Source organism: Myotis daubentonii, chromosome 3, assembly GCF_963259705.1.
Source record: "Myotis daubentonii chromosome 3, mMyoDau2.1, whole genome shotgun sequence".
Lineage (NCBI taxonomy): Eukaryota > Metazoa > Chordata > Mammalia > Chiroptera > Vespertilionidae > Myotis > Myotis daubentonii.
Window position 1 is genome coordinate 71,330,381 of NC_081842.1, and position 27,415 is coordinate 71,357,795.

The window sequence follows — 27,415 nt, forward strand, 5'->3', positions numbered from 1 at the left end:
ATCAGCTGCCTCCTGCACCCCCCACACTGAGGATTGAGCCCGCAACCTGGGCATGTGCCCTAGACCGGAATTTAACCTGGGAGCCTTCAGTCTGCAGGCCGATGCTCTATCCACTGAGCCAAACTGGCTAGGGCTGAATATTCTTTTAAATATGTTTATTTCACATAGGTGCAATTATATCAAATCTAAAAGATAAATTGCTAGGTAAAAGGGTATGTACATTTGCTTATTAATAGATACTGCTTAAAAGCACTTCATACAAATATATTAATATGCACTCCCACATCAATATATGAGTGCCTGTTTTTTTAAATATATTTTTATTATTGATTTCAGAGGGGAAGGGAGTGGGGGAGAGAAAGAGAAGCATCCATGATGAGAGAGAATCATGGATTGGCTGCCTCCTGTATGCCTCCTACTGGGGATGGAGCCTGCAACCTGGGCATGTGCCTTTGAAGCATCCATATATATAAAAACTGCTGCTTGAAATTTTAACCCTGCTATTTCTGGCTTCTGTAAATGCTTGCTGGCTTAAAAATAAGGAAAATAAGACTACTCCCATTTCAGAGAGGCCATTAAACCTTCCCTAGACAAAGTTATCAGTGCTGGCATCAGGCCAAGCCTTTGGTCGACGTCTCAAAGTGCCAGCACATAGGGCCCTTTAAGAACTTGCAAAGGGAACCAGAAAACCCCCATTTTGGGAAGACAAAGAGGATAAGATAGTATAAATACAGGAAAATTCCTGTGTGATTTCACCAGAATTTGAGAGACATTTTCCTCTGGGCACGCGCGTAATAAATGTAACTTCATCTCTCTAAGCGTTGCTTGGTTCTTCTCTGGTTTTTCTGTAACACCTTTGACCAGAATCGAACCCAGGACCCTTCAGTCCAAAGGCTGACGCTCTATCCACTGAGCCAAACTAGCTGGGGCAATGCCTGTTTCTTCACACCTTTACCTACCTAGTGAATTATCAATCTTTCTAATCTTGTTGATCAAGTGGATAAAATATGGTATATCTTTCTACCTTAATGTATATTTCTTAAGCGTAAGGTTGAGAATCTTTTAATGTTTAAAGTTCATTTGAATTTTAAATTTAGCCTTTTTTCATTTCCTATTAGGTGATATTTTCTTATTTATAGGAATGATTTTCATATTAGGGAAATTATCTTTTTTATATGTATTACAAATACTTATAATTTTTTGCTTAAAATTTTTTATAGTGGTTTTAGCTATATAGGATTTTTAAATGTTTTTAATTTTTTTTTCGTTTATGGCTTCTGGAGTTTGCAGCCATATTTAGAGAGGACTTTCCAATGGAAAAAAGTATAAAGAAAATTTACTTTGTTTTCTTTTGATTTAAATAATTATATTGTTAAATCTTTGATTAATCTAGAATTTATTTTGGTGTAAGGAGCAAGTTAAAAATCCAATTTTGTGTGTGTTTCTAGATAGTCACAGTATTGTCCAGAATTATTAATTAAATAATCAATCTTCTTCCCCACTGATTGCAAACCACTTTTATTGCATGTTAAATTCTATTTGGGCAAAGTTCTAAAAAACAATTTCTATCATTTTTCATTGATTGTCTCCTCTTTTCTTATGTCAGGCCCATGCTGTTTGGGTAGGATTAGGCAGTAACTTTATATTTCAGGATTTTTCTGTGTGTCATTGCATGTTTCTCATTAAACTTAGATTTAGCTTTTTAGTCACCACCAACCCTCAAATTTTCTGTATTTTGTTGGGTTTGTGGTGATATTATGGATTAAGATAGAGAGAATTGCCTTTTTTAAATATCACATCTTTCTACCCAAGACCAAACAAAATATGTCTTTCTATATGTTCAAGTCTTCATTGGTGTCGTGTATTAGCATTTAAAATATTTCTTCAAATAAATTTAGAACATTCTAGTTAATATTCATTGTAATTAATTAGATTTATGCTTTGACTTATTATAAATGAAGCCTTTTCCCATTATTTTTCTCCCTCATTTTAACTGATTAATGTTGTATATAGCAAGACTCCTGGTGTTTACTTAGATATCAGTATTGCATCCAATATAAGAATTCTCATATAACTTGTAATAGTTTTTTTTCCTTTATCAACAAGTAATAATTATGTAAATTTTAAAGTATGATTTCTGGATCTCATGTCCTTGTATTCTTGACCTACCCAGACTTTTTCTTCCTTGAGGGATTTTCTTGGTCCCTTGAAAACTCTCATTGCCTTTCTCTGCCATCATCAGTATCCATTATTCCTTTAATTTAAAAATTGGTGATTAATAAATGCTAATGGTGATAAGAAGTCAGTGCCTCTGAACATCCTCCTGGCAGACATTTAGAAAGAGTCTGAAGAGGGACTTTCCAGAGAATAGATTTTGAAGATTCTAACAGGATATTCTTCATGTTTCATAAATGAATAATCCCCAGGGCTGAGTCCTTATTATCTCATCAGCTCTAATAGTTCTAAATAATACTACAAAATGAATGAGTTTCAAATTTCTATGATCTTATTGAGCACTTGTTACATAAAATTTTCTAATGAAAATCTATAATGATATTTTGAAACAAAATCATGATGTTCACCTTAACCATTACCACTTCCTATGAAGACAGTTCATTTAAGGCCCCAATGGCTCCAGTTCTTGAGGAATCTGGGGTGTAAAACAGGTAATCAGGATGAAGGAGTAGGGACTAAGGTAGAGACCAGACTTATGAACTGAGTCAATAATAGGAATTGGGGGTGAGGGGAATGGAGTAAGGTTAGGAGAGGAGAAGCATGCTTGGGACCAGAGGACCCCCTACGTGGAAATAAGGTGATTCTCTTACTCCTTATTATGGCTGGCGCTAGATGACTTGAGGACCACATGGCAATTAATTTCTATTACTGGAGCATAGATGCAGTTCATAGGCCAATTCACTCAGCTTGGGAACCAGAGTGGGATAAAACTAGCAGGCAGAGAGCACGGGTGGATGCAGACTGGAGAGACAGAAAGACAGAACAGCTAAGAAAGAAAAAGACAAAAACAATGTCAGGAGATCCAATATGTTCCTTTGTCTGCAAACCACACTTTTCTGCCTACTACATCTACAACTTTATTTTTACTACTAATATCGTTACCTCTTACCCATTTCCCTCTCCTATACATAGACATCCTTTTAATTTAGCAATACTCATAATATATAGTTTCCCTCATGGTTTTAAAAAATGTTTTTCATCTAAATTTAGATGTGAAAAGCCAAATAGTCTTGTTACTCTTTTACAGATAGGGAAACTGAGACTGGAGAACATAAGTAATGTTCTGATGTAGTTATTAAGTGACAGACAAAGCTTCGAGCCCAGACTTCCTGACGGCAACTCACAGTTCTTTCATTAGCCCTACTGTGTCACTATAATGTAGGCAGAATTTATGGCTAACAATATGGCAAGAGTTACCCTTTCTAACTTATTGCCTCTGCCCTACACAGAGAGCTGTATCTCTGAACAGCAAGTTAGCACAACCCCATCAGCGGTAAAAGACCTTAAAACTACAGATAAGTTCATCTCACTGGCTTTCTAGTCTTACTTAGCTTGTAGCTGTAAGAGGTTTAGAGTAGCTTTCTAAGGGCATATGTTAGCCTCCAGTTTTAATGAAGAGTAAGGGACTAAATACAGACAGATCCTACCTGGAAACAACCTGAGGAAAAGCTGCAGACTGGGTCACGATGGGACATAGCACATCTATAGCTGAAGGCCTGACAGCAATTCCTGCCAAAGAGACCTATGTGTGGTACAGAAAATGCATGATGGGATATCCCTCTGGCCTGCAAACTCTGCGTGAATTTAAGACACTCTTGGGTTTGCAAGGTCTGAATCAAAAGGCCAATCAACATGTTGATCAAGTCTCTAATACCTTTGACAAGAACAAGGTAAGAACTTATACTTTGCATTTGGCTATGGTTCTGCATTTTGCCTTTTTTAAAATATAAAGTAGCCTGAGGTAAAACATGTGCATCCCTCTGAATTAGGGAGGTCTTCAGAGACCCCACAGCTTGTGGGTAAGTGAGTTATTAAATGCGTTTAGCACTGACGGCGTGAAAATAATTGGGAACTAGCCACTCCACCCTTGGAAATGTTCTGCATGTAGGGAGTTATTTTAAAACCAAAATTAAATCTCTGCATGGAATGCTAATGCTATCGTTTAAACAAATCTAATAAGTGCAGATTGATTTACAAAGACTATTTTCAAAGTGTTTAATGCAATGGTGACATTTTATAGAAAAGCAAATTACAGAAATCTGCTTCCTAAGGTGCGATTGAATCTAGATTGGCAGATAAAATCAATACAAATTAGCCAATGTGTTGTTCATGCCCAAATCAAAAGTGGGAACGCTTCATAATACTTTTCTTTCCCTCGTATCTGACTAATTTAGTTTTTGGGTAAAAACAAAACTATTTATAGTTTTAAATTCAGATAAATTTTAGTTTCTAAAGATAGTTACTCAGCTATTGTCCTAAATTTACTCATTCCTGAGGAGTCCCCGCACATTTAATTTCATGGGTTGGAAAAATATCAAGAAGAGAAAAGAAGATATGGAATAGTAAAAATAAGACCAAAAAAGTAATCTGAAATACCAGGCCAAAGATGTTCCTGCCTGCTTTTCCTTGTGCTTTTCAGTTATTTTACTTGTAGATCAGTAAAGTTCAAAATGTACTGATGCCATCAACACTAATAAAAGAGAAAAATGGTAATTGGCGTACGACGATACCCTTTTCATTGGCTAATCAGGGCTATATGCAAATTAACTGCCAACTAAGATTGGCAGTTAACTGTCAACAAGATGGCGGTTAATTTGCATATGTAGACACAATGCAGGGAGGCAAAAGGGAAAGCAGGAAGAAGCCCCCTGACACTGACAGTGATCGGAAACCCAGGGGGGAGCTAAGAGCTGGGGGGCAGGGCAAAGGCGGCCCTGGGGCCGCCTTTGCCCTGCCCCCCAGCCATGATCGGAGAATCAGGTGCCTTTTCCGCCCTGGCCAGTGATAGCAGGAAGTAGGGGTGGAGCCAGCGATGGGAGCTGGGCATGGTCGAAGCTGGCAGTCCCAGGAGCTAGGGGCCCCTTGCCTGGGCCTAAAGCAGAGCCCACGATCGCGGGGCCGCTGCAGCTGTGGGTCCCTGCTGCCCGGGCCGGACGCCTAGGCCAGAGGCGTCAGGCCTGGGCAAGGGGCCGATCCTGCGATTGGAGGGTGATGGGGGTCAACGCCTGAGGGCTCCCAGTATGTGAGAGGGGGCAGGCTGGGCTGAGGGACACTCCCCCACACACACCCAGTGCACGAATTTCGTGCACCGGGCCCCTAGTCTAGAATAAAAGGGAAGAGGGAATACTACTCATAGATAAACAGATGACATCGGAAGGCTGGACAAGACAATAGAAGAGAAAGAATGGCTGATGAATTTACGACAATTGAAATGATTGGCTGACTGTTAGGATGTGTGAAATCCAGCACAATCCTTTTCCAAAGCCAAAAAGCAGATAACCAAAGGAGTTAATAACAAAGAACTGGAGTAAATAACCAAGAACTGTGTGAAATTAAGGGCTATTTTAATCCTTATAGTAATGTCGGGAACAAATTTCTTTGAGGACATTGTTGTCTTTTCTTCAATGTTATCAAATATGAATGAAGCGCCGCCTGTGTAGCATGACTGTGTTTTCCTCATAAATTGTACTTAGCATAGTTACATGCAAATGGGGCTCAGCCCCTACAGAGTTTACAGGTCAGTGGGAAAAAGAGAAAGATTCTGCCTGTGTTTTCACTCTGAAATATGTTCTGGACGTGCTATAGAGTGAATGTGCCACCCCAAATTCATGTTCAAATCTAAACCCCAATGTGATGGATTTGGAGGTGGGGTCTTTGGGTGGTGATCAGGTCATGAGGGCAGAGCCTTCCTCAGTGGGATTAGTGCCCTTATAGAGTGACCCCCAGAGAGTTTTCTCACCCTTACCCCCATGTGAAGACACATGGGATGACAGTTATCCATGAACCAGGAAGCTGGCCCTTACTAGACAGGGCATCTGCCTGTGCCTTGATCTTGGGTTTCCCAGCCTAAAGAACTGCTTTAAACTACCCAGTCCATGGTATTTTGTATAGCAGGGGGATTAAGGCAGGATACCATGTGCATGTTGCGTGTTGTTTCTCTTTGTCTCTACCTCTATTCAGGGCGTGCTCGCTTGCTCTCTCACACTGTCATTCTCGGTTTCACAGTGGAAGCCTGTTCTAGACAGCAGCTTCTTAACTCTGACAGTGCTCCTAAGAGGTTAGAAGAAGATTTCCCATCAAGTTCTGTAGTTATTCTCCAAAGATGTCGATGTCATATCCCAGGAGAGCGAGCCTGCTGTTAGCCCACTGTGAAAGCACTGTGCATGTCTGTGGTTCCTAGGCACGAGCAGGAACACGTGACAGGTAGTGCTGAGTAGAAACAAAAGGAAGCCGGCTGTCGGGGAAGCAGGGCCAGACCATGTCCAGACAGACGGCCTAGGGCATGTGCCCTAGGAGTGAGAATCCTCTCAGTGACAGCCACGTGGTGGCCAAGCCCATCTCAGGAATGTAAATGACTTGGAAGCTCTGCTAGCATTCGTAATTTATTGTAGAGATTTTATGTTTGCTTAGAAAGCAAGAGCACCAGGCAGTGATGACAAATGCCATGAAAGGTGTGGGGACCTCAACATAAAATCAGGTCATAAAACGAGAAGGCTAATGATTGTTCATTATCAAGTGATAGTAAAAATGATATGCAATTATGCAAAGGAAAACAAAAGAGCCATGGATGTAATTAGATCAATAAAACTATCAGCTGTCCATAATCTGGAGGATTTACTCTTTCTGTGGAGCTCCTCTGCTGCTTTACCTGTTCTGGGGAGAAGTCATTCTAAAATGCATTTCATACTTTCCTCCTCCTCAGAGTGCTGGCAAAACATTTTCTTCTTAGCACTCATTATTATGAACATTGGTTGTTACATTTATAAAATACCATGAAGCACCCATGCCTATTGAAGTTGCTGGGGCTAAGCTTCCTAATGTTAAAATTCCTGAAAATACCTGCCTTTGTTAAAGCTTTAACATTCCAATCTCTTTTTACTCTGCCATTTTTTACATTTTTTAAAATTGATTTCAGAGAGGAAGGGAGAGAGAGATAGAAACATCAATGATGAGAGAGAATCACTGTTCAGCTGCCTCCTGCACTCCCCTTACTGGGGATCTAGCCCGAAACCCAGGCACGTGTCCTTGACCGGAATCGAACCTGAGACCTTTCAGTCCACAGGCCGATGCTCTCTCTATCCACCAAGCCAAACCAGCTAGGGCTTTACTCTGCCTTTTTTAAACCTGGGTTTGGCTTGTACTCAAGTTAACCAAACTTATTTGAATAGTGCATGACGTAAAAGTAAATAGAGTCTGAAGGTTAGAGTATCAAGTTTATAACAAGTCTTTTGCCCAACCCCACACCCTTTCAGGCTCCTCTTTGGCACTCAGTAACAATAGTTAATGCTCTCTGAGTGCTTATTATAATGTGCCTGTCACAGTTCCAGGCACAGGACATAGACAAACGCATTCAAAGTCATATGATTGTAAAACATACTGATGTTGGCAACTCAGACCACAAGGAAAGGCAATTAGTTAATTGACCATTGACCCCAGTGAGTCACTTTGAGACCCATCACTACATTTGTGTTGAGTCCATGCCTGGATTTAGATAACCACCAGTGAATGAGTGAGTGCAGCAGAAATAATAAGGCCTATTCATTCCTAAAAGACAGGGGATTCCATTGTCACCTGACTTTGACTCAAGGATTCCCTGGAGGCTTTGTCCACAACCATAGGTTTAAGGAGTATTTAGGACACTTTTTTCGCTCTCTTCACCTGGGTCAGGTTGACATTATGATCTGACATCTCCCCCAAGCTTCCCTGACTTTCTTCCTATTTCCTTCCATATAGCATTTCTCCAAGTAAATGTCTTAAATTGAATTAAGAGGTCTAATATCCAATGAATAAGAGTCACAGAAAAAGAGCCCAGAGAAAATGTAAGATTATAACAAAACAAACTAGAACAATTTCCTAAACCTATCAGACACAAGGGCCCAGCACAATAAACAGAAAAAGATCAACCTACAGCATATGCTGAAAAGTTTTGTAAACATGGTTAAAAGAAGATCCTAAAATCTTCCAAAAGGGAAATAAATGAAAATTAAAATAGCCTTACTTGGCCAGTGTGACTCAGTTGGTTGCAGCGTCATCTTCTACACCAGAAGGTGGCAGGTTTGATTCCTGGTTAGGGCACATACCTAGGTTGCAGGTTTTTCTCTCTCTCTCTCCCTCTTCTCTTTTCTCTCATCTCTCTTCTTCTCTCTCTCAAAAAAGAAAAATAAACTTGAGCTTCTTAAGACCTATATAAGAGTCTAGAAGTACAGGTAAATGGATAAATGCTTCCAAAATTCTGAGGGGGAAAGTATCAAGCCAAATCAAATGTGAGAGAAAATAAAGGCATTCAATGACTGAAAATTTTACTTCACACTTATTTCCCCCCACGCCCCCCCCCCCCCGCCCCTTAGGAAGCTACTGGAGCACATGCTTCAGTAAAATGAAGGCATCTATTGACAAAGACAGAGAGAGTGAATCCAACATAGGAAAATAAATGTTCCATCCAGGATCATGGAGAAGGAAAGTCCAGATCAAATATTACGTAGAAAGCCCAACGTGCTGCTAATCCAGATGGAAAAGAAGGAAGGGGACTCAGGGAGGAAGACCTGAATAGATGACATTGATGCATTATCTACTATGTTTGAGAATTTCAAGACAATATTATTAATTGCTATTTAGCCAATTTAATAGTGCATTTGGGAAAAAAAACACAAGACTAACTGCAAAAAAACCCACCCACAAAATTTAAACTGAAGCTACTTAAAAATTTCTTACAAAAATTTTGCACATATACAAAAGTAGAATAATTAACTCCCATTGACCCATAATCCATTTCAACACATCAAAATTTTGCTTCGAAGTCTTATTTTTTTCTGAAAATTTTTTATAATAAAAATACCACTCAAACATTATATGATTTCACCTACAAGGACTTCATTATTCAATATAACAATAAAGACTCTATTTTTTTATTTTTGTTAATGCTCATTTGAGGAAATTTTTTCCATTGATTTTTAGAGAGAGTGGGAGGGAGAGGAAGGGAGCAGAGGGGAGAGGGAGAGAACCATCGATGTGAGAGAGATACATGGATTGATTGCATGGCTTCCCCAGACCAGGCACCTATGGCATAAAGTAGATGTTGAACAGATATTTTCAAAATAATTAAATAAAATAATAGGGGAAGTGACAATTTTAGTATCCTCACTTTTTTATACACACACTTCCTTTCCGTTTTTCTCTCCTTCTCTCCATTTTTGTCTCATATTTATACCAAGGATGGCCACTGTGTCTTTCAAATTCTTACTTAGAGCCCAATTGGCGTGATTATCTCAAGGAAGGTTTTTAAAGTTTATTCATTAATTTTTTTTTAATTGCCCTTGCTGGTTTGGCTCAGTGGATAGAACATTGGCCTGCAGACTGAAGGGTCCCAGGTTCGATTCTGGTCAAGGGCACATATCTTGGTTGCAGGCTTGATCCCCTGGCCTGGGTCAGGACGTGTGTGAGAGGCAACCAATCGATATGTCTCTTTCATATGGATGTTTCTTTCTCTCTGTACCTCTCTCTCCCTTCCACTCTCTCTAAAAATCAATGGAAAAATATCCTCCAGAGAGGATTAACAAAAAATAAAAGATAAATAAATTTAAATACTCTCTGGAAAAAAATACATACATTAAAAATTGTATTGAATTTATTGGGGTGACAATCCTATATCAGTGATGGTGAACCTTATGAGCTCGGCGTGTCAGCATTTTGAAAAACCCTAACTTAACCCTGGTGCGTGTCACATATAGAAATTTTTTGATATTTGCAACCATAGTAAAACAAAGACTTATATTTTTGATATTTATTTTATATATTTAAATGCCATTTAACAAAGAAAAATCAACCAAAAAAATGAGTTCGTGTGTCACCTCTGACACACATGTCATAGGTTTGCCATCACTGTCCTATATAATAAAGAGGTAATATGCAAATTGAACATCATTCCAACACACAAGAGGGCAACCCCATGTGGTCAAAGATGGCCGCCCCCATGTGGACACACGATGGCTGCCACAAGATGACCAGTAGGGGAGGGCAGTTGTGGGTTATCAGGCCAGCAGGGGAGAGTAGTTGGGAGGAACCAGGCCTGCAGGGGAGGGCAGTTGGGGGCGACCGGGCCTGTAGGGAAGGGCAGTTGTGGGGGACCAGCCCTGCAGGGGAGGGCAGTTGGGGGGAACCAGGCCTGCAGGGGAGGGTAGTTAAGGACAATTGGGCTGGCAGGGGAGCAGTTAGGCATTGATCAGGCTGGCAAGGGAGTGGTTAGGGGGTGATCAGGCTGGCAGGCAGGCGAGTGGTTGGGAGCCAGCAGTCCTGTATTGTGAGAGGGCAGTCAGACATCCCTCAAGGGGTCCCAGATTGGAGAGGGTGCAGGCTGGGCTAAGGGACACCTGCCCCCCACACCCTGTGTATGAATTTTGTGCACTGGGCCTCTAGATGGTTAATAAAATTATAAAGGTTTTATGTGTACAATTCTATAATACATCATTTGTATATTGTATTGTGCATTCACCACCCAAAGTCTAGTCTCTTTTTGTCATCATTTATCTCCCCTTTACCCTCTTCTATCTACCCCCATCCTTCTTTCCCTCTGGTAATCACCATACTATTGTCTGTGTCTATGAGGTTTTTGTTTATTTGTTTTACTTAATCCCTTTACATTTTTTCACCCAGTTCCCCAAACCCCCTCCCCTCTAACACCTGTCAGACAGTTCTCTGAGTTTGTTTCTATTTTGTTTGTTTTCTTCATTAGATTCCACATATAAGTAAAATCATATGGTACTTGTCTTTCTCTGACTGACTTATTTCACTTAACATAATACTCTCCAGGTCCATCCATGCTGTGGTACAAGCTAAGATTTCCTTCTTTTTTTTAACAGCCGAGTAGTAGTCCATTGTATAAATGTACCACAGCTTTTTTAAACACTTACCCACTGATGGAACTTTAGCTGCTTCCAAGTCTTGGCTTAATAGTGCTGCATATATTCTTCTAACTAATGTTCCAGGTTTCTTCAGATATATTCCCAGAAGTGGAATCACTGGGTCATATAGTAGATCCATTTTTAATTTTTTGAGGAAACTTCATACTGTTTTCCACAGTAGCTGCACCAATATTAAATATTTTTAACTTGTGTAGAAATAAGAATTTCAGCTCATACTCAGGCATTGAAGAAATGTAACTTTCGTTTTTTATAATGCAGTTACTTTATACTTTTAGTCCCCATTTTACCAAGGAGAGGTCTCCCTCCATTTTCCAGGGTTGCATATAAATCCCATGGGCACATCTAAACCTCAAGGTATTAATAGGCATTTGCTAAGATAGCATCATGTCTCACCTCCGACTTCACTAAGAAGGCTGCTGTCTTGCTCAGCTGGGCCTGCTGGGTCCAGTTTTCTCTCGGTTACTTTATACTCCTAGACACAGAAGCCTTGTAGACTGGCTCAGAATTGTCCGACCAGTACTCCTTACAGCCTTTCTTCCAAAACTATGTCGGGTTCAGGGAAACTTGGCAAGTTTCCACCCAGTCAGTGAATCATAGGTGCTTCTGCTTCTACATCTGCCAACCCCACCTGGCGTGTCTGTCACCCAGCCCTCCAACCATTCTTGGCCTTTCAAAGTGGTACCCTCTCCCTCCTTCTCCCCACAGCCCAGTGTCTAGTAACTCTTCCTTCCCTATTCCATACTTCCCCAGTCTATGGAATCTTTATCTACTTTGGGAGTAGCCAGGAGAAACTAGAGAAACTGGCTCTAATTTATGTATTCTTCGAAATTTTTTGTTAATGGCACCAATTTTATTCTCAGAATCATGGAAGGCTTAAATTCCTGAAACTCGAGATCTAAGAATGAACATTTGATTTCTGCTTTTTTTGCTATAAAGACTTATCTCTCAAGCAATAAATGTCTTTACTGAACTTGGGAGGGCTGGATGGTAGAGGGGATTTCCAGGGGGCAAAGTCACATCCTGATTACATCATATTATTATCCCACTTCACTTGCAAATATTTATTGAAGACCTGGAGGCTTGCGGAAGGAAAGTAGGTACAAAGATGAATAGAAATTGGTTCCTTTCCTCAAAGGAGTTTACAATATAGAGGGGTGAAAAATGCATTCTTAACAAATAAAAAGTGGTAAATAATCAAAGATTGAGAGGGCAAAGCCCAACTCTAGTTGCAAGGTTCCAGATGGGTCTCGGGTATTATAGGGATGCTTTTATTTATTTATTTTTTTAAATATGTTTTTTATTGATTTTTGGAGAGAGAGAGGAAGGGGAAGGATAGAGAAAAACATCGATAAGAGAGAGACATTCATCAGCTGCCTCTTGCACACCTCCTACTGGTGATTGAGCTCACAACCGGGCATGTGCCCTGACTGGGAATTGAACTGGGGACCTTTTTGTTCCTGGGTCAATGCTCAACCACTGAGCAACACTGCCTGGGCTTTAAACCCTGTCCAGTAATGTGACCTGTGGTCCAGCCTCTTCCTAGACAAGCAGTCTGGATGGAAGGGCCAGGGAAGTCTTTAATTTTATCTCATCAGGGTAGGTAGAAAAATCACACTCATATTGTGGAGGTGTGGGAGGATGAGGGTGAGTAGGTAGGTAGAAGACATGATTTTCTGTGCCCCCAAAGAGTTGAAAAATTACTTGAGAATAAACATTATACCAAGATTAAATGCTCAAAGAATAAAATAAGGCTGTATAATATGACATACTAGCATGACTACTCTATTCAAGGTACATTTATTGGGCCCAGGAGATGCATGAAGACTAAGTTGTGGAGTTAGTTAGGAAAGGCTTTCTGGAGAAGTTGAGGCATTTGGGGATCTCGAACGAAGTGAAGAACTTGAATTATCAATTATTTCTGTATCAGTCACTGTTTTAAGGACATTATGTTTATTATCTCAGAATTCTCACAACAATAATATAAGAGTAGGTACCATTTTTATCATTTCCATTTTACAGATGAAGAAACAGGTACGGACAGGTTATCTAACTTGTCTGAAACTACACAGCAGGATTGGAATGCTGGCAGTCTGACTCGAAGGGCTATACTCTAACTTGTTGTGGTATTTCAACTGTAACAAAGGAGTTGAGAATTTCGATGAAGAGAAAAGCTCAAATTAAAGTATGAGATAGAAGAAAGAAGGGTATGGGGAACTTAACTAAGGCCAAGGGGGCACACTCCAGGCACCTCATCTGAATCCGTTGCTCCATACAGGTAACCAGCCTGTAGTTAGGGCTGCATAAGACACTCAGAGTACGAGATGCTGGTAGTGGATGACTTGCTTGGAAAATCTATTCTAGAGCTTTAGAAAGTCAGTTCATGGTCCCTCTGGCTCCTGGTTTGTGTTCTTGCGCCTGTATTAGGTAAGAAGTTAAATGCATGTCCCTCAGGGACACACCGAGACATCTGGATTTTATCCAAACAGTGCCAGTGGCAGCCCTTAGATAGGACCAAAGGTGCTCTAGGAATAACCATTTGCCAGATGTGTGCATGCAGGAGACCTTTTGTAATGAGCAGAAGTGGGGTAAGAAAAGCCTGGTTGTTGGAGCAGGAGTAGAGATGCTGCTGGATTGGAGGGCAAATGGACCCAGAACACTCGTTCGAAGATTTGCCTCTTAGGACTCTGAGATAAACAAGGGAGGTAAAATGGTTTCTCTGAATCTGTGGGTTTGGAAATCAAACCAGGAATAGAATGATGGTTTAAGGTGGAAAAACAGTTGTCAGAACTAGAATACATCTAAACACTAGGATAAAACAAAACGGCTAAAGCAAATTTTCAGGTTACTTAAATGAATAGCCTCAGACAACTCCTGGGAAGCAAGAGTGAGGGAATGGTGAGTGAAAGAAAAGTGAGGATAAGCATTAACCTGTGGGATTTAGTACATGTTAGTTTTCCTATAAATATCCTCACAAATCAAATCCTAGCTTTAATGTATCAGAAGTCCTTGCTATTTTTAGATAAGTCCTGTGGTGAATCTCTTTGTCATCATGAGGATGGTGGCCCAGCCCCTCAGCTCTGACCCTACTGCTGTGTGTAATCTTGGACGAGGCTCATAATCTCTTTATGTTAAAGTTATCACTTCTAAAATCAGGCAAGACCTATCCTGCCTGCATTTCACTGAGCTCCTGTGAAATAACATAGGCGGAAACTTGGCAAAAACGTGAAATACAGCCCACAAAGAGATGATATGTTTATCTGTAAAATGCAGATAACTCTGACCTCAACCCCCACAGTTTTCATAACAGTGAAGATTAACGATACTTTTTATCAATTTCAAATTCTATTTCTAAATGAAAGAGTGCCTGCAGGGGCAGGAGTTGCTTTCCCACCATTTCTCATCTCTATTGATCCCAGAGCCATAGACATTCATTTGTGCTGTTTGAGGCAATATTGGTCCCTTGCAATGGTTGCCCATCCGAGAATGAAATTAATTAAATGGGAATCATTTTTAGAGTTTTGACTGTCTTCTTAACCTAACTAGGACAACTCCTGCATGGGAGTTCCAGCTCTACTTGAAATTCAGAAGTGACCTTTGGTTATCTGCTTCCTTTGCTTCTCTTTGTGTGAGAGCCCTTAAAAACTGGAGCAAGCGAAAGATTTATGTGATTTGAAAAGAAACCCATTTATGTTTGCCTTTTGCTGGTTTATGGGTTGGAATTTTTTTTCTTAACTAATGTGAAGTTTTTATGTTATATATGTAGTAACCCTCTGCAGTGTCTGTCATGAATACTATTTCCAGTTTGTTCTCTTTTTTTTTTTTACTTTTGTTTTTCATTACAAAGGAATTCATGACATTGAATTTCATGTGCTTTCTTTTTTTACTTCTTTTGTTGCCTTCAGATGAACAAACTTGTTATCCTTTGAGAGCTCTAACACTGATTCTGTTTTTCATCCTTTGATATTTCTTAAGGTTTAATTAAAAGAAGTTTCTTGGGGAAAAAAATTAGAGCAGGCCACCTGGCTTTTAACTTGAGTCATAATAGCTGCCATTCATTAACCCCCTGGCTGCCCTACAGTCTGTAAGGCAGTGTCTGACTATCTGACCTACAAGGTGACCACAATTACCACTGCTATCCTTCGGGCACATTTACTGGAAACAAATGACCATCTCTTAGACTGCAGTCTCTTAAGGGTAAAGACCAAGGCTATTAACTTCACAACAACCAACATAGATGATCTCAGGAGACATTTGCGGGTGATAATAAAACACCTCATATTTGTTTAGCACATTATAATTTACAGAACATTTTCACATATATCATCCATTATTAACATTTGGCTGAGCCTTTCACAAAATTTTATCCATTAAAGATATCAATTGTGCCTGCTGATATACATTTACACTTTGGCTGTTATAACTCATGTATGTTAACAAAATCTGTTGGAATTGTGTTTCTCAATTCTGGCTACATAGTAGAAGCACTTGGGGTTATTATGAAAAACTAGAGGCCCAGTGCACGAAATTCATGCATGGGTTGGGTCTCTAGGCCTGGCTGGCAATCAGGGCCTATCTGTGGGGCGACTGGTGGGGTGATCAGGGGCCCCTGCTGGCACCCATCTTGGCTGGCCTGGGGCCTGCTGGATGGGGGCAGCTCCTGTGTTGAGCGTCTGCCTCCTGGTGGTCATTGTGTATCATAGCAACCAGCCAGTCTGCTCTTCAGTCAATTTTCATATTAGGCTTTTATTATATAGGACTAGAGGCCAGGTGCACAAAAATTTGTTCACTCGGGGGCGGGGGGGGGGTCCCTCAGCCCGGCCTGTGCCCTCTTGCAGTCTGGGACCCCCTCAGGAGATAATGACCTGCTGGCTTAGGCCTACTCCTGGGTGGAAGAGGGCAGGCCCAATCCCTAGGTGCAGCCCCTGGTCGGGCTCAGAGCAGGGCCGATTGGGGGGTTGCGATGCCACCCCTAGTCACGCTCAGGGTAGGACCAATTTGGGGGTTGGGGCACCGCCCCCTGTCACACTCAAGGCAGGGTCGATGGGGAGGTTGTGGCGCCACCCCCTGTCATGCACAGAGCAGGGCCAATCAGGGGGTTGGGGAGCTCCCCCCTGTCACTCACAGAGTAGGGCTGATAGGGGAGTTGGGGGACCGCCCCCTGTCACACACAGAGCAGGGCCGATCAGGGGGTTGGGGCACCGCCATTGTCACACTCAGGGCAGGGCTGATGGGGAGGTTATAGCTCTACCCATCACACACAGAGCAAGGCCCGTGGAGCGGGGGGGGGCGTTGGGGTGCCGCCCTCTATCACTCACAGACTAGGGCCGATCATGGGGTTGGGCGCTGCCCCACGGTCATGCACAGAGTAGGGCCCATCAGGGGGTTGGGGCTCTGTACCCTGTCATGCACAGAGGAGGGTCAATCAGGGGGTTGGGGAGCTCCCCCCTGTCACGCACAGAGCAGGGCCCATCAGGGGGCTTGGGGCTCTGTACCCTGTCACACACAGAGCAGGGTCAATCAGGGGGTTGGGGAGCTCCCCCCTGTCACTCACAGAGTAGGGTGGATCAGGGTGTTGGGGCACCGCCACTGTCACACTCAAGGCAGGGCTGATGGGGAGGTTATGGCTCTACCCCATCACACACAGAGCAGGGCCCGTGGGCGGGGGGGCGTGGTTTGGGCACAGCACCTTGTCACACACAGAGCAGGGCCGATCAGGAGGTTGGGGCACCACACGCTGTCACACACAGAGCCGCAGGGCGATCAGGGGGTTGGGGATCTACCCCCTATCAGGCACAGAGCAGGGCTGATCAGGGGGTTGGGGCGCGTTCCCCTGTCACAAACAGAGCAGGGCAGATAGGGAGGTTGTGGCCCCGCCCCCTGTCACACACAGAACCGCAGGGTGATCAGGGGGTTTGGGCGCTGCCCCCTGACACACTGATCCCGGTGCCAGGAGGCCTCGCAGCTCTGCTGATCCTGGTGCTGGGAGGCATATTACCCTTTTACTATATAGGATAGAGGCCTGGTGCATGGGTGGGGACCAGCTGGTTTGCCCTGAAGGGTGTCCTGGATCAGGGTGGGGGTCCCCACTGGGGTGCCTGGCCAGTCTGGGTGAGGGACTGAGGGCTGTTTTCTGGCTGGTGGGTGACTGAAGCTCTCAACTGCTCCTCTTTTCCTTTTTTGTTCTATTCTAGGCCAGCTTTAGCTCTGACTCCAGCTCTGAGGCCTCTGCTGCTGAAAGCAGGTATCTGGTTTGTTTGTGTTCTATAATCAAAACACTGTATCAACTCCAGCTCTGAGATCCCGGCTCGCTGAAAAGCAGGTTTCTGGGGTTTTGTTTAGCTTCTATATTTGTAACTATGTTTCAAACTGCAAGCTCAGAGGCCGGCAAGGCAGGCGGGGAGCGTTGGTTTCCTCCATTACTGAAGCAAGCAAGCCTCATGTTAGTTTTAAGCTGCCTGGCTGCCGGCCGCCATCTTGGCTGGCAGTTAATTTGCATATTGCCCTGATTAGCCAATGGGAAGGGTAGCGGATGTATGCTAATTACCATGTTTCTCTTTTATTAGATAGGACTAGAGGCCCGGTGCACAAAAATGTGTGCACTTGGGGGTAGGGGGTCCCTCAGCCTGGCCTGTGCCCTCTCGCAGTCTGGGACCCCTTGGGGGTGACCACTTGCTGGCTTAGGCCTGCTCCCCAGGGTATTGGGCCTAAGCTGGCAATCAGACATCCTTCTGGCAGCCCGGCAGCCCTCGGGGGATGCCCACTTGCCAGCAGGGAGCAGACCTAAGCTGCAGTCGGACATCCTTAATGCTGCTGAGGAGGCAGGAGAGGCTCCCACCACCACCGCTGTACTGGCAGCCATCAGCCTGGCTTGTGGCTGAGCAGAGCTCCCCCATGTAGGAGCGCACTGACCACAAGAGGGCAGCTCCTGCATTGAGCGTCTGCCCCCTGGTGGTCAGTGTGTGTCATAGTGACCAGTCATTCCCATTCTTTCTGCTGTTAGGGTCAGTTTGCATATTACCCTTTTACTATATAGGATAGAGGCCTGGTGCACGGGTGGGGGCCTGCTGGTTTGCTCTGAAGGGTGTCCCGGATCAGGGTGGGGGTCCTGCTTGGGTGCCTGGCCAGCCTGGGTGAGGGGCTGATGGCTGTTTGCAGCTGGTCACACCCTTTCAGGGTGGGGGTCCCTACTGGGGTGCCTGGCCAGTCTGGGTGAGGGGCCGAGGGCCGTTTTCAGCCTGGCAGGTGACTGAAGCTCCAGCCTCTTTTTTTTTCTTTCTGGGATTTATTTACCTTCTATAGCTGTCACTGGAGCTGAGAGCCGGCTCCAGCTCTGAGGCCACGGCTGCTGAAAGCAGGTATCTGAGTTTGTTTAGCTTCTATAATTGAAACTCTGTTACCATCACTGGCGCTCTAAGCTCTGAGCCTGCTGCCGGCTGAAAGCAGTTTTCTGGAGTTTGTTTAGCTTCTATAATTGCAACATTGTTGCATCTGGAGCTCAGGGCTGGGCTGAGGCAGGTGGGGAACCTTGGTTTCCTCCATCATTGGAGCAAGCAAGCCTCCAGCTTGCTTCAGCTGCGTGGCTGCGGGCCGCCATCTTTGTTGGCAGTTAATTTGCATATCCTGCTGATTAGCTTATGGGAAGGGTAACGAAGTTATGGTTAATTACCATGTTTTTCTATTATTAGATAGGATACCAGTGGCTGGATCTCCATTCTAGTCCAATTGAACGGAGAAGCAAGGTTTCGTTTTGTTTTGCTCGTTTCAAGTTGCAATGTGGTTAGGATGTGCAGCCAGACTTGAGCACCACTGCTAGACTAGAAAGACCACAAAGTGGCAAAAAACTGGGTTCTAGGGCCATTCCTGCCACCAAAGAGCTGTGTACCATGGATACATACAAAAAGGGGATTGTAGGTCCAAAACTACTAATCCAGAAGCAGTTCCTCAACTTTTTTAATTTGCAGTCTTGGTAAAGGAACATGGCCTTGAAGCAAGTATTACGTGATATGTTACTTGTAGATGTGTTCCACCATCTATTCCACCATTTCTACATCTTCTACTCTCCTCTTCTATTCATTAAAGAACAAGGATCCAGGCTCTTTCCTAGGAAATGCAACACCATTAGGAGACAGGCTGACTGAATCAGGGTGAGGCTGGATTTTATTGTATCTGTTGCAATGTCAGTTTAGGGAGACAAGTATTTATAAGAGGAAACCCACCTTGGCCACCTGAGGAAATGCCTTGTAAAAGGCTGCCACTGCTGTAATTAGCTCATTCAGAAATGATCAAGCTCGGACAATTGTCTTGCTTCCCCAATCGCACGTGAGACGGGCTTCTAATTCACAGTGGGTCGGACAGCTGCTGAGCTGGCTGCCTCCTGGGGGCAGATGGTCAAGGCTTGCTGATACAGCCAGGAAACCTATTCATAATCAAACGCTTGGTGAGTAAATATTATAAGAAGCCTGTGTCCTAGGATCCTTGATTTTGTATAGTCATGGATGAGTCAAGAACAACCGTGTCTGATCTGCATAAAGATCACATTAGAGAACCAATTTACCAAGCCAGCATTTGTTTCTCATCTTACAGAGGGAAGTCACTCCTCAGGACATTCCAGCAATTCCATGGCTGAGAGGGAGTCTGTGTTTCTTATTAATATAATTGCCTGGAGGTGAAAATGGATAAGGTCATATATGTTGAACATAACATTTCCCTTATAAATTGTAAAAATTTACAAAAGTATTTAAAAAATATTCACAGGTATTTGTCATCATAGAGGTGGCCCTTATATTGCCTGCTTTCCTTGCAGTTCCTAAAATGCAAATTAAATATCCCTAATAAGTGTTGGCTCAATCCTGTAATGTGCTTACACCAGCTCTCTGGGTTTCCTTCCTTCTGACCATCTGAATAACCATTTTCAAACATTTCACTTCTTACGTTGCTACTGACCCACCACAGCTGGTAAAATGTCAATGAAAAGTGTCACATGTGAAAAAAGAAAACATCTACATGTCTTTAGGTTAAGGGCTGTCACAATTCATGCATTTTTCATAGATAGTGATTCTGTGAAAAGTGGCAGAAAGTTAATGTTGTGGGAGGACATGGGGTTAATCTGGGTCAATAGTTTGGTGGATTTCTCTTAGATTTGAATTATTTGTTTTCCTGAATAAGAAGCTCCACTAGAACAAATGAGGTTTTATCTCTAGTTGTTATTATAACAGTTATCTCTATTCTATGGTCTTAGTGTCACTAGACCCAGGATGATATGTTTCTAGGTCAGTACTGTGTAGAGTCTTGTTAGAGCTAAATGAGCTCATGTGTGTAAAGTACAATACCTGGCACGATACGTATAGCAGATATGATGTGAACACCAATAGTTACCATTGTCATCATGACTATTATTATTATTAATAGTCCAGTCCATTTCTCATCTGCAAAACGAAGGACTTTTTCCAAAGCTTTAATTCTATAATTTGAGTCAAGTAAATGAAGACAAGTTACCCTAATGTCTCTTCTTCTTGGGGTTATCAAGGAGAGAAAGAGAGAGAGAGAGAGAGAGAGAGAGAGAGAGAGAGAGAGAGAGAGAGAGATGGCAGGACCATATTAGATATATTGGATGACATCCACAGTGAGATCTTACCCAGGGACTTTACAGGGTGGGAAGAATGGGAGGATTACTCAGGGCTGTAATGCAGGTGTGAGGCCCTGAAGAGGGGGAAATGCTGAACCAAAGCAAGAATCAGCTTCACAGCAAAGAAAGGCTATAGATTCCTAGCCAAGAGCACGGATGAAGACTAAGAATAGGATAGACGAACGAAAGCAGGACCAGTAGGTACACTTCAGGTCCTGGAGGGGCAGCTGGGTAAATTTCCTGGAAGAGGCTGTTGTCTATGGGGTGGGAGACAGGGGTTAAGGATAAAAAATGGAAAGAGGAAATGTTCATCGAAGACACCAGGCAGCAGGAGAGGGCAAGAGTAGAATGAACAACTTTTGTCCTGCTGGGCCAGGTGGCTAAGGGGCAGGATGAGGGAGGGGCTGGAAGTGGTAGCCCCAAGAACCCTCTGGGCTCACAAGTCTCCCTGATGCTAACTAAGCAGCTTAGAGCAGACAGGCCAGCTTTACTTGGGCAGCACCAGGTATGGAGGCAGCACAAGCTCCAAGGGGCTGCATCTTAGACACTCAGAGTTCCCTTACTTTATGCAACTGTGCGACAAAAGAGTTCACGCATAGGATTCCAGAGCAGCACGCTGCATGGAGCATGCCCCATCTCTTCAAGTCTATGGACACCTCTTCCAGAAAGAGAACTCAGTTGTAATGAGTTTTGGGGACACAATAGGGTAGTATAAAGAACAAAGTCTTAGAGTAAAGTAAGGCTGACTGGGCTTAAACCTTGGACTCTCCCACATCCTAGTCCTGTTACTTTAACTAGTTTGAGTTTTCTGACAATCACTTTTCTCCTCTATAAAATAATAATAATAATAATAATAATAATAGTAATAAGGCTATTTGTAAGGTTGCTGTTAGAATGAAAGATAATGCATGGACTTTATTCCCTTTTTAAAATATAAATCATAACTCTTAGTAATAAATAAAATAATTATTTTCATATGCATATAAGCTTTATAATTCAACTTTCTACCTGCATTTCAAATTTATTATATCCTGAAAATAACTGTGATTTTTGGCAGGTCATGAACATTGCCTGGAGGCCACATATTTCACCTATGGGTTTTCTGTTGGATAGAAATGCTACAGAAAACACACACACACACACACACACACACACACACACACACACACACACACACACATATATATATATATATATATATATATATATATACATTTTTAAAGATGTAAAAAGCATACTTATAGTTTTCACACATTGGAGAGACCATGAGAAAGTTTAAATTTAAAGTCTGCAGATATATACATATTTTTTCCTCTTTTTCTTGTTTTAAACCCTTTCTATAAAATGACTTATATTAATGGAGCCAAACTCCCCCAGGAGCCTGAGAAACTATCATGCTTCCATATCTTGACCCCTATTTTGACTCTTTTGTAAACCACTCCATCCTCAGATGTATAAATCTATAAACGTGTTGGATTAAAATTATTTTTGTATACATCCTCCCAAACTCTTCCTTCCTAAGGCTCATGGAATGGCTTTGTGTGTTCCCAATTTGCAACCTCCTTTATCCTCTAAAGAGGATCCTGCCATTGCCAAACTGATTTTCTAGGATTTTGTGATGCAGAATAATGAGAAAAATTGGTGGAGTAAGAGAGTGAAATGTTCTCACCCTAGGCTGGCAGCAAACACACTGGGCTATGGAGATTGTTGAAGACTGAGCAGCAGGGAGCACGTGAAAGAGCAGATGGGAGAGGAAGGGGTGCTGTGAAGAAATGCATAAATTTTGTGCAACTCGTATTTGTTCCAGAAATCATAGTAAAGAGTGGCTGTTATTTTGGAATTAATTTTTGATTTCTGGACTGTATTTGTGTGACTATGTCAGTATTAATTTTTCTAATTAGTCTTATAAGGTTAAGTAAATTCATGTAAAAATAAGTCACACTTACAATAGCCACTTGGAGAGATAGCTAGATGATTACATTGCCTACAAAGAAAGATGTGGATAAGAAAAACAGCTTAGGTCCATGGTTTCCTAGTCTTGGGATATCTAAGACTCACCTGGGAGCATTTAATACAGACTCTTATACCCCATCCCAAGGAGTTTTGATGCTGTTGTTTGGAGTTGAGGTCTAGGAATCTGCATATTTCATTGTTCTGACATAGTTCTAATACGGGGAGTTTAAGAACCCCACTCTGGCATCTACAGACAATTTTGTGTGTCCTGGGGGCTCCTGTAGCCCAAATACAGAACTATAACCATAACAGTGTTTCTTTGGATTGCCCCAAAGAAAAGTTTTGGGGCATTCTCTATTGCATTCACATTTGCAGGGACACCTCACCCCTCACCTTCTCTGTAACTCAGCCCCCATTTCCATCCTTGAAATCTGTAGATTAACGGAAGACAATAACTTTTTTCTTTTGCTTTATAGAACAGCATTTACTTAAACCCCTTTCCAACACTAACACAAGCTATTAAATCACATTCACTGGGATCATCTCCCTAATGCAAATTTCTACAAAATCTTAACAGAAAGATAATTGGAAAGAAGTTTGGCTGCAGACTGTAAGGAGTAATTTGTTTGACTACATAACAAAATGTTGAAATGCAAACAGGAAATATTTTTCTTCCAGGAGCCTTTGAAGAGGCTGCACTTGTCTAAGTAGAAAGGTTTTGTTCCCGTAATCAACTTTGGCTGTAGATTAAGCAGGGTGTCCATTTTAAAACCATACAATAAAAATATTGATGCTCATCTCCGGATTTGCCCAGAGCTTTCAAAGCCTGAATTGGAAGGTGCTAGGGCCATCCACCTGCTGTGTCTCATAAAAAATAGCAACTGTTCTACAGGCAACATTGCTCAATCTAGCCTGTTGCCATTCATCATGCAGGTGACAATGAAAACCATGATCACTGATGCAGGATTTGAAAAATGAAACAAACCATCACAACATATCAGGTTGTTATGGGAACACTGGAGGATCAACTTTATAATAGCCAGCTCAGTCTTTGCAGGGAGGGTGCTTCTGTGACCTTTGGGTAAACATGCACAATAACCACCCAGGAAACAGCTGTGTTGTTTGGTCAGCTCTAAAGACACAGTAGGGAGACCTGGGAGCAGATGTGCCCCTGGTTGGATACTGTCCACCCAGTTTATATCTGCTGCACCTGTCAGTTCTGTTTCTGAAAAATTATGGTCATATCCTGCCAAATCTGGAGATACAATATCTTGATGTTATCTTAAATTTCAGCTCTATAAAACATGTTTTCCTTGTCTCAGCCACAGCTCTGCTAGGGATTAATAAGGTGGTGGGAACAGGCAATAGGAAAGGCAGATGGAGAAAAGGTAAAATCACTTTACGTTTTATATACTTGAGCAAACTTCCTTTAGGAGACTCATTCAACCAGACATCAATCTGTTAGCCCACGTCTTATCTCATCAGAAGTATTAAAGTTATCAGTGGAGTAAAGATGACTAAATGGTAAAATGTAAAACTCTAATACCCAAATGTAGTGATATGATTTTTAAATATTTTATGCTTTTTTACGTATTTGTTACTATAGAGGTAAAATATTCACAGCATGAAGAATATTTAAAAATGTAATACATTTTGAAGATAACATTATAGTGATTAGCACATTGGCCTCCAATATTAGAGATGTTGTAGTTGCCTTTTTTCAAAAAACCATTACCCAACCAAATAGGCTCTGTTTCACATCCAGACCTACTACTGATTTCTCAGTTGCTTTTCTTAGAGATCTGGTGGAATTAGACTCAAGACAAGCACATATCACTTTACACTAACACTCTTTATTTCCAAGGGAAATGGGTACTTTATGTCACATCCGGTTTTGTAAGAAAGACGACATCCTATCCACGTTGCTGCAAATGGCAACCAATGAACTTGTATGCATAAACGCATAACCCATGGACACAGACAATAGGGTGGTGAAGGCCAGGGCTGGGGGGTGGGTGCAGGCTGAAAGAAATCAATGGGGGGAAAAGAGGACATATGTAATACTTTCAACAATAAAGATTAAAAAGAAAAAAGACTGGACATTCCAAATATTCCAATGAAAATGCAGCTGACTGCATATTTTGGGCTGGATATGCTATCACCCTCATCTGAACTCATGGAAAAATAACAGAGTGAGTCACACACCCAGAGCTGACTGCCTTTCTTAAGATGGTTGAATGTTTGGCTGAACAAAGTTTGAAGTGTATGGTTCTTATGAATTACACAACTTTGTCTTTTTCAACTCAGAACATTTCACCAGTTTAAAAAGGATAGAAGAACTACCTAAATTTGCAACCCTTAAACCAGTGGTTCTCAACCTTCCTAATGCCGCGACACTTTAATATAGTTCCTCATGTAATGGTGACCCCCAATTTCATTGTTACAAATTGAACATAATTAAGGCATAATGATTAATCACAAAAACAATATGTAATTATATATGTGTTTTCCAATGGTCTTAGGCAACCACTGTGAAAGGGTCGTTTGACCCCCAAAGGGGTCGCGACCCACAGGTTGAGAACCGCTGCCTTAAACAATCTTTTCTAAGATGGACTAATGTGACAAAATCTCAATAGAATAAAGAGGCTCATAAATTTTGGTTGACACCGAAAATGAGTCCCTTAAAAGGAATCCTGGAATTTAGCAGTCCAAAAAGATCAACCAGAGTCTTTAAAAGGAGAGCAGAATCTGCTACTTGAGATGCTTCCCTTCCACTAGAAATGAGTACCTGGTCTTCTCCCTGAGTGGACGACAACACCTGAAGATGCCAAGGAGAAGGCAACCACTGTAGGTGCTCAGTGGTGAGGGTTCAACCTTCTGTCATGGCATTTGAGAACCATTTCTTTTTAGGTATAAGAAGTAGGGAGTTTCTCCAAAAAAGTATTTAACTACATATTTAAAGTTACTTGTCTCTTTTTTATACGCATTTTTCCTGCATACATACCTATATATTATCATTATTTTTAATTAATTTATTTTTTAGAGAGAAAAAGGGAGAGAGAATGAAATACTGATAAGAGAAAGAAACATGATTGGCTGTCTCCTGCCCAACCACTACTGGGGATTGAGCCTGAACCGAGGCATGTGCCCTGATCAAGAATCGAACTGGTGACTTCTCAGTGCATGGGATGATGCTCAATCAACTGAGCCACACCATCCAGGGCCCTATATATTATTTTTAAAATGAAACACCAAGAAAAAGTTCTATGCTAAAATTTTGTGGGTTAACTTCTCAAATAAAAGGTCTGCTCATAAATAATAACTTCTCAAATAAAAAACAATTGTTATTTTAAAATATTTATTTCTCTTTCCACCTTGCTCTCCATAAGATGGATTTATTGACTTTTTAGAGTTTATTGCTGCTGTAAATCTAGTTGTATGAGGAAAACTGGGGCAAAAGTTAAAGCGGTATTTTAAGCTGTATGATGCTGATGGAAATGGTTCTATGGACAAAAAGGAACTGCTGAACGTCTTCATGGTAAGTGAAATAGTAAAATATCCTTTGGAGAATGTTATATAGTTAATTCAATTTTCCTCCCTATGGAGTTGGTGACAGCTATGTGATAGGCTATTTTGGGATATGCATTTGGAGCTGCTGAAACAATGTAAGTTTCACTATCTTATTGGTTACTGAGTGTACAGCTGCAAACCATTTCCTTCTGTGTGTATTCCACTCTGAAGTTCACAAATTTAGCAGAGTATTGAGATGAAAAATGAAATAAACATGATGTTCTAAAACAGCTTATCTTTTTTCTCTGCCTTGGTGCAGAAAGCCTTGCAAATAGCAGCTAAAATGGAAGATGGTTTATATAACAAGAGACATGGACTAAGAATAAAGATACTTGAGGACTAATCTTTCTGGGAGCTGACTAAAGTATTTCTGACAGATAGCTCAGGAATACCCACTCCTTTCCATCTCTAACATTCAATACTAGTAAGTCCTTTTATAAATCTAGCTCCCCTTTACCAATGGGGTGGGGATAGTTATTATCATTGTATGAAATATGATTTTCAAAGTAAAAGGTGATTAAGTGGGAGACTATACCTAAATGAAGATATAAAGTAAAATAAACATTAGGACTGTAATAAACTGACTTTATAACAGAATCAGAGTTAGAATCAGATGTCTTAGAAATAATCTGGTCTAAATTCTTTCATTTATAGATAAAGGAATTGAGTTACAAACATAATTTATAGCAGAAATATTAGTAAAAATGTAAAAGAAGGCTGGAATTACAATTTTAATTAAATACTTCAAATGGACAAATTTGTTAAAATTTAAAACTTTAGCAAATGTAGAGCTAATCAACATATGGAAAGAATTCAAAAGTATGATAATACATTATTGTTTCACTTTAATCTCACATAGATCATTCACAAAAATGTATTAAGGGGCACTGTGTAATCAAACTTCGTAAGCACTAAATTCAGAATTCTGCATATACACTACATGTTGCAACACAAAATTAAGAATCTAAAATGTTCTGTAGAGTGTGCCTAACCCCATGTAAATTTAAAAATATCTTCTTAAATAAATATACTCAAACTTACTTTAAAAACACTGAATATCTAATACAACATATGAATGTTAGGGAAGACCTCTAAAGCAGTAGCCAGAGCAGAG

The 27,415-nt window shown here is 41.5% G+C and overlaps 1 protein-coding gene across 1 annotated transcript in view; it reads left to right on the plus strand.

Annotated features, from left to right (window-relative positions):
- Nucleotides 1-3,701: 3,701 nt before the first annotated feature.
- GUCA1C (guanylate cyclase activator 1C) overlaps nt 3,702-27,415 on the plus strand; it is a 39,405-nt gene continuing 15,691 nt past the window's right edge. Inside the window, 3 exon segments of the mRNA XM_059686007.1 lie at nt 3,702-3,905; nt 5,223; nt 26,121-26,269. Of these exon segments, the coding sequence (XP_059541990.1) occupies nt 3,702-3,905; nt 5,223; nt 26,121-26,269 (354 nt within the window).